The following is an 8806-nucleotide window of genomic DNA, read 5'->3' as shown; positions in this document are numbered from 1 at the left end:
ACTGAAGAAAGCCACTGGTTTACCTTCCTGAGAGAGCATGGCGTCGACACCAACCGCCGATGCATCCGTATTCAAAATTAGGCAAAGCAAAAACAGGGGTGGAGCTGAGAGCACTTTTAATGGCATCAAAACTTCTCTGTTGTTCTTCCTCCCATTTAAACACTTTGGATTTAAGACATTCAGTTATCAGAGCCATGATAATACTGAAATTTTTGAAAAACTTGTGATGGAAGTTAGCTAGATCATGAAAGCTTCGAACCTCAAAAAAAGATTGTGAAATGGGCCATTCGGTGATGGCCGTGACTTTCTTAGCATCCATCGGAATGCCGCTTGCTGAAATCACAAAACCGAGAAAGTATACCGTAGAGACCCCCAACTCACACTTCGAATTGTTTATGGTGAGCTTTTGTGTCTGTAAAGTCTTGAATAGAATAGAAAGGTGTTCCAAGTGCTGTTGCCAAGCATTGCTATTTACCAAGATATCATCGAAATAAACGATGCAACATTTTTCCGAAAAATGGCTTTAAAACTTCATTCATCATGCGCGTAAAAGTGGATGGAGCATTGCACAAGCCAAACGGCATGACTTTCCACTCAAACAGTCCCTAGGGCGTTTTTAAAGCCGTCTTCCATTCATCTCCGGGACGAATGTGAATTTGATGGTATCCGCTCCGAAGATCCAACTTGGAGAAGATAGAAGCTCCCGACAGCTGATCAATCAACTCTTCGACTCGGGGCACCGAAAATTGGCATTTAATTATTATTTTATTTATAGCCCTGCTATCTTTGCACATTCGCCAATTTCCATCTTTTTTTGGAACTAACATTGTCAGCATTGTGCAAGGAATCACACTAGTTTGAATCACTGTTTCTCCAACAATTTATGCACCAATTCTTGTAAGATCTTCTGCTCCTTAGGATTTAGACGGTAGTGTAGTAAGTTCGGTAAGCTTGAGCTCGGTATAAAATCAATCCTGTGCTGAATGTTGCGGAGAGGCGGAAGCTCAGAAGGTAAAGTCTTCTCGTGTGATACCCGGATATTGTTGTAGAAGTTTCACAATTTCAACCAGCCACTTATTGGTGTCTATAGAGGACGTGTGTTCTGTTACTAATAAAGCATATAATGGTGCATGTTCCCTCGAGCATTGTAATAACACGGACCCGGATACTAAATGTAAAGCATTCGGACTTGAAGCTCCTGGTAGTATCTTGCTTTTGCCTGAACTGGGTAACAACCTTAATTGTCACCCCTTCCACTCGAATGCATAGACGTTGGCCCGATAGTCATACATTGTGCCGGCGTCGAATTGCCAAGTCCTTCTCAAAATAAAGTGGCAAACGTCCATTTCGATGATGTCGCACACCACCTCACACACATAGTGCTTGCCTATAGAAAAAGTGATGCGGCAATATTCTGTGACTTGGGATTTCCACACCCTTCTTAACCCAACTTATTTTGTAGGGATTGACTCCCTTCGACATTTTTAATTGTAAGTTTTGTACTACCGATCAGGATACTACATTCTCAGTACATCCACTATCGATGAGAAGTTCACACACCTTTCCCGCAATAGTACATCGGGTCCGGAAGAGGGCATGTCTTTGAGATTTCATGCTTTGTCTGGGAGCTAATAGTAACCTTTCTAGCACCGCAATCACAGGTTCCCCGTCATCCGCATAAACGTCCTCAGCCTCCCCTTCACCGTCGGAATCAACCTCTACTGATCCGCCACCTTCTTCCATCTCCGCGAAGTGTGCTTGTTTTCAATGTGGGCATTCATTGGATTTATGTCCTTGCTGAAAACAATGAAAACATTTAAAAGTAGATGATTTAGCATAGAGATTGTCTTTACCTTGAGGTCTCGTTTTCAAGTGAGTAATTGGCTCAAAAGTTGAATTTGGGAGAATTGCAGTGTTTCTATTGGGAGTAAGTATTTCGGATGACTTTCCCATAGGTGGAGAGCTTTTACTGTGACTAGATTCCTGCTCTTGCCAGTGCTTTCGGTTGTAGGTAGGTTTGGGCTGTCAGCTTTGTTGCATCTCTGCTTTCAGGGCAAAATTTACTTCCTGAGCCAAGGACCAAACCAAATTCAATTCGAGTTTATCCTGGATGCTTTCTTTGAGACCGCCAATGTAATGAGCTACCAGTTGGTTAGCCGACTCTTTCAGATTGTTCCTAGCACTCAGCCTGTTAAATTCCTCGGTATATTCACTCACCGATCTGGTCCCTTATACAAAATACTGGTAACGCATATAGAGAATTTGTTCAAAATCAGTAGGTAAAAATTGGGTTGACAATAACTGCTTCATACGAGTCCAATTACAAACCGGTCCTTTACCACCTCGTTGTCGTAATTGCAGAGTCTGCGCCCACCAAGCGGTAGCTCCTCCCTTCAACCTACATGCCACATACTTCACTTGCTTGCTTGGCTCAATCTCCATATAATCAAAGAAATTCTCGACGGCCTTTTCCCAATCGAGGTAATCCTCGATGTGTAAATGGCCATCAAAAAAAGGATATCCAATTTCACCTTGAACTCATTATGACGGTATGGCATCAGTCTGTTATGCTTAAGAATTTCAGGGTAATAAGGGTTACCGGTATCATCTTCTCCTGAATCAATAGCCGCAACATCTCTGTAAAACTGAGTTTCCTCCTCCGAATCTGAAATTTCTTGTAACAGCGTCGGGTTGTGGCGCCAATGCCATTCCGTCGCCATTCCCCTTCTCCGCAAAGGTCTAGTTGTTGCAGCAGGTAATTCACCACGGTGAATCCGCGGTGGAGGTGGTCTTGCCCTAATGAGATTGAACTCACGGTGAACTTCTACTGTCAGTCGCTGCACTTCGGCAGCGAGATCGTCGATTCGATGATTGACGCTATCCTAGTTTGCCCACAACGAATCGAGACTGCGATTCTTCAGATACTGGTGCCTTGCCGTGATCCGCCATCTCATCTCCAACTCACAATGGCTCTGATATCAATTATGATGCCACTGAGGCTCTGTGTAGAACCTGGAGGAAGAAATCGCAAGCAAAGCCAATAGAACAAGGAAAGATGGAGTTTATACGCTCCTGGTATTTGTCTATATTGATAAAGATGATAAAAACTGTGTCTGACAATTTTTGTGTGTACCACTACCTCTCCTATATGTAATACTTTTTCTAATAAGTAGAAATTACTATAAAAGTATGATGCAAAAGTAAAACAAATTATTGCAGCAGCTAAAGGAAATAGTATATGAGGTAGTGGAGAGCGTATCTTGCGGTTAGCCCATGTTGGAATGTCCCGCAGGTGTAGTGTAATGCATCACTCTAGCAATAATTTACTATAATTTTTATGAAACACAATACTCCCATTATTTAAAAAAAAAATAAATTTTTTAATAGTTTTAAATACTACCCCATATTGATTAAAATTATTATTGATCACAATTCGATTGATAAGCTCAAAAAAAAATATGATAGATAGAAATTAATTACAGGATTAATTATCGAGTTAACTCATGACTTGCTCTTCCTTTTTATCTTTTTAATCAGAGCATGAAGCCATTTCATATCAATTTAATCATTTTGCTCAACTTCTCACATTTTCTCTATTTTTTTCTTTTTTACAGGTTCAAAAATGATTCATAAAATGTTCAATCTTATTAAATAATAGATAACACAATAGCAAAATATCCCAAGATACGATCTTTTTTGTTTCTTTTTTTAATGTTTTTTTCTGGATTAATTGCAATGCCCTTGGCCAATGCCTCTAGGTAGACACCTCCGTGCTTCCCCAGCTCAAGCGAGGCCTTATCTCTAATGATCTACATCAATGAATATGGGTGTCAAAATGGGTCTTCGGGCCAGGTTCAAGTCCAACCCAAATTTGACCTGCTATCAGTTGATCCGGCTTGAACTCGACCCGTTAGAGAAACATGTCAGAAAAATGAACCGAACTAGTTTGGATTCGGGTCAACCCAAAAATAACCTAGAAACGTTATCCACGATTCCGCACTTCGCCTTGCAAGCACCATATACAACCATCTCTATCTCTACCGTCACATATGGCTTCAAATAACCATCCCCGTTGGCACATGACATGGCGAGCACGCCTTGTAACCGTGGCCTTCCACAGAAGATAACTTGACAGCCGCCGATCTCCAGCTGATCTAACTTGTGATTAATGGAGAGTGGAATGGAGGCACCTTGCTTGCACAAAACAGCTTGAGAATTGCCACAGTTGGCAACAACGATGTGCTCGGGGCCCATAACGGCGACAGCGGAAGTGGATCCAACGTGATCGAGTTTGTTCATTTTGAGTTGATTTTGGATTTTCAGGTCAATCGAAACCTAAAACAATTTTACAAAAGAGTCGGAATCTCAAACTCGAACCAAACCTGTACTGCAAACAAGTTGATCTGAACGTAAAATTTTTCGTGTCAGGTCCGAGTCGAATTTCAGGTTGGTGAATGCAAGAATGGACTGCTATAGTTGGGAGGGAATGACATGTGCTGAATATAGATGGGTCATAGGCGTCGACCTAAATAATCAGTTCATAACTGATACAATTGTTCACAACCTCTTCAATCCCAATTCTTAACTCAATCATATTTTTCAACAATGAAATATCCATTCCACATTTCAGGTGGGACCAATAAGCGTATCTTTCATGCCTCAAACTTTTCTTTGTCAAATTTATTGGGAAATTTACCTTCGGTCATAACAGCAAATTCACGTATTACCGGAAAACTTTTTGATGAAAAATTGAGAAGTTTCCTGTTAATTTGAAAAGTTTGCAGAAGATTTAGGGCAAAAAAATTTTCAACAGTAAAACGAGTGTCACAAAAATTCTCCACAGAAAAAAATTTGCCAGAAAATTTTTTTCGGTGGAATTTCTTCGCATGCCAACCCGCCTAGCAATGCTTGGTCGTCTGCCCGCATGTCAAAGCTACCTAACTGCCTTCCAATACCGAGCTACTCGGCTGCCCCGTTGCCCAGACGCTTGACTGTTAGCTCACCCCGCACTGCCCAAACGCCTGGCGGCACCCATTCCGCTGCCCAGACGCCTGCCCGTGCACGTGGCACCCATGGGATTCGAACACAACACTTTTAGGATTTCAAGTACTCAATCACTTTGATGTAGAACAAAATGTGCTATAAAGAAAACTCTTTATATTAAATGGAATAAAATAGAAAAAAAAATTTAAAATAAATTAAAATATAATATTAAAATAACTTTATTAAATTATTAATTATTAATCAATTGTTAAACTAAAAAAATTAATTATTAATTTAGCATCTTATTTTAAATATTTAAAATAATAACTCATTTAAGTTATTATTTAAGTTAATTATTAATTTAATAATTTTTTTAAAATAAATTAAAATTGGCTTACACTATGGCGTCTTCCACCATCCGACATATAACCACAGCCATGACTTGACCGGTGAGACGACTTTTATGGCTTTGTTTTTCTATTTAAAGCTGACAAATATTGTCACTTAAATCATATCTCTGCACCCTCTTTTGAATGGAGCCATTTCGTATCAACTCGCTTATCTTTCTGCATCTACTACTTCTCTCATTTTTTTTTAATGCTTTTTTTATTAACTGTAATGCTCTTGGTCAATGTATCCACACAGAGAGCTCAGCGCTTCTCCAGCTGAAGCGTGGCTTTACTTCTGCTTACCTCAATACATGGCAGCCAAGCACGAATTGTTGCATATGGGAGGGTGTGACATGTGATGAATCCTCGGGAAGGATCATAGGCCTTGATTTAAGTATTCGGTTCATGTCGGGTATGATTGATCCTAGCCTTTTCAATCTCACATCTTTACGCACTCTCAATTTTGCCGACAACCAGTTTCGTGGAATATCCATTCCAAGTGACGGGTGGGACCGTCTTGCAAATCTTTCAAGCCTCGATCTTTCTAATGCTGGATTTGCTGGGAAGATTCCCATTGGTATCTTTCGCTTGACGAAGTTGACTTTCCTTGACCTCTCCTCCTTTGATAATGGATTTGGGGGGCTTTCGCTCACTAGTAAACAAATATTTTTGCGAAACATGAGCAGCTTGAGGGACCTTCATCTTGACCTTGTAGATCTCTCGCCATACCATAATGAATTGTTTGGTGCTCTAGCCAACTTCACCTCTGCACTTGAGGTGCTAAGCATGAGATTTTGTTCCCTCTTCGGTGCTAGTTGTTGCTCCTCTTTGTCCATGCTCCCTCAATTAAATAGTCTTGACCTTACAGGCAATAATTTGGACTATAACATTCTTTATTCATTTGTCAATTTTACTTCTCTAGCTTCATTAGAAGTTTCAGGAAACCAATTCAAAGGTGTTTTTCCCAAGCAAATATTTATACTAAAAAAATTACAGTATCTTGATATCTCGTACAATCCAATGCTTTCTGGTTCTCTTCCAAAATTTTCAGAGGACAGTAAGTTAATAGCTTTATATCTTGAAGATACTAATTTTTTTGGGAATTTACCTGATACAATAGGCAACCTCAAGTTTTTAAAATATTTTAAAATCTCTGGTTGTCAATTTTCTGGGAGAATACCACCTTCAATAGGGAATCTATCACAGCTAGAGCTTTTAGATTTATCAAATAATAATCTACAAGGGCATCTTCCAAAATCGTTATTTCAAATATCAGGACTTAGTGAGCTTGAACTTGGTTTAAATAATTTTAGTGGAGACTTAGAGTTTGAGTTTATCAAGGATCTCAAGAATCTCAAATTTTTGGACCTCTCAAATAGCGGACTTTCGCTGAATTCATGGGATGTGTATAATGGATCTTTCTTATCTTCCTTTCCTATAATATCATATTTGGCAGTAGCTAGTTGCAATCTAACTAAGATCCCTACAATCATAAATTACTCACATGTGATGGATACCTTGGACCTCTCAAATAATAGAATTCATGGGGAAATACCAAGCTGGTTTTGGAGAACTTATTCAGTATTGAACTTATCTTTCAATATGTTCACGCATGTTGCAGAGCCTCCCCTTAATCTTACTACGTATAATATTGATTTTACACTTATTGATCTCAATTCCAACATGCTTGAAGGTCCAATTCCTCTTTTCCTATTAACTGAAGTTATATTGTTAGATTTCTCAAACAATCATTTCACATCTTTTATCTCTTTCAATATCACCTCACACCAAAATTCATTAAAGTATCTTTTTCTTGCAAATAATAGCTTGACTGGAGAAATCCCACCATTCATATGCAATATGACCAACTTATTAGTACTTGATTTATCGAATAATAGGTTAATAGGTTCTATTCCATCATGCTTATTGAAAGGAGTTGATCTACAAGTGCTAAAAATAAGAGGAAATCAGCTTATTGGAGCCATCCCCGATGAAATTAGTCCAAAATGTGAATTACAAATTATAGATCTCAGAGACAACCAATTAGATGGGCTGATTCCTAGGTCTCTATCTAATTGTCAATCACTTGAGATTCTGGACCTAGGGAATAATAACATAAATGACACATTTCCTTATTGGTTGGGAAATTTGTCATTTCTAAGGGTTCTTGTTTTAAGTTCTAATAAATTGCATGGGAAAGTTGGGCCTTTTGATGGAAATCTTGAAATAGATTATACTTTTTCTATGTTGCACGTCTTGGACATCTCATTCAATAACTTTAGTGGCAAATTATGTGCAGAGTGCTTCTATAATTTCAAGTCAATGACGATAGGTAAAATAGACATATCATATGACGTTACACTTGAATTTCTAAGCCAATACTATTATTTGGGTATGCTCACCATCATGAACAAGGCACAACAAATGACAATACAAAAGTTTTGGATGATCTTCAAGTCAATAGATTTTTCCAACAATTTGTTTGAAGGAGAGATTCCCATAACCATTGGCCAACTTAGCTCCCTTCAAGTGCTCAACATGTCACATAACCATTTAAGAGGTAAAATTATTCCACAACTTGGGAATTTATCACAGCTCGAGTCATTGGACCTCTCAATGAATAGCCTTTCAGGTATGATCCCAAAAGAGTTGGCTTCTTTAGATTTCTTGGAATATTTAAACCTCTCCTACAATAAGTTGGTAGGAAACATTCCAGCTGGAGGTCAATTCTCCACTTTCCCGAACACTTCATTTGAGGGAAATAACGGATTATGCTTGCTTCCATGCAATACATCAGTTCCAAGAGTGAACAGTACTATGACTTCATCAGATTTAGGAAACCGAGCTCCAAAGAATAGAAGATATATGATTATACTGGGAATATTATTTGGTGTCGGATTTGGAGGTTCAATGGCAATAGTTGTTGTGCTTGATGTCATGTGCTGTGATAGAAGAAGGAGAGGCAGGAGACCTATTGATGGATAATTTGCATGAAAAACTCTTTATAAAAGCATTGTACTAATTAGACATGTTGGCATTCATCTCAATTACATCAATATTGGGATGTACATCAATTTGAAGACCTTTGTATTCATCTACGACAATGACGACAATAATGTATTGTATATTTTACATCGTCTCAATTACATTCAATGGCAATAGTGGTTGTGCATTCATCTCAATTACATCAATATTGGCATGCTAAGCTCCATAAATAATCAAAATGAGTTAAGATATAAAAAAGATTAAACTAATTAAGCATTTCAATTCATTCATAGTTTTATTTTACACAAAAATTTTACATTTTTATTTAATTATAAATTTTTTTATCGGATGAGGAGACTTTTATATTCAAATTTATTAGATTATTGTAGCCGTGAGAAAATTATTTGTTAAAGATTTGTATGGCATGACTTTTGAATTCTTTTTCCTGT

The 8806-nt window shown here is 38.2% G+C and overlaps 1 protein-coding gene across 1 annotated transcript; it reads left to right on the top strand.

Annotated features, from left to right (window-relative positions):
- Nucleotides 1-5500: 5500 nt before the first annotated feature.
- LOC110096115 (receptor-like protein 7) lies at nt 5501-8554 on the top strand. The gene has a single exon (XM_020821886.2). It carries the CDS (start codon nt 5517-5519, stop codon nt 8355-8357), a length of 2841 nt encoding a protein of 946 aa, XP_020677545.2. The 5' UTR covers nt 5501-5516; the 3' UTR covers nt 8358-8554.
- The last annotated feature ends 252 nt before the right edge of the window (nt 8555-8806 follow it).

The sequence above is a fragment of the Dendrobium catenatum genome, unplaced genomic scaffold (assembly GCF_001605985.2).
Source record: "Dendrobium catenatum unplaced genomic scaffold, ASM160598v2 fragScaff_scaffold_456, whole genome shotgun sequence".
Taxonomy (NCBI): domain Eukaryota; kingdom Viridiplantae; phylum Streptophyta; class Magnoliopsida; order Asparagales; family Orchidaceae; genus Dendrobium; species Dendrobium catenatum.
This window is presented reverse-complemented; position numbering and strand designations above follow the sequence as displayed.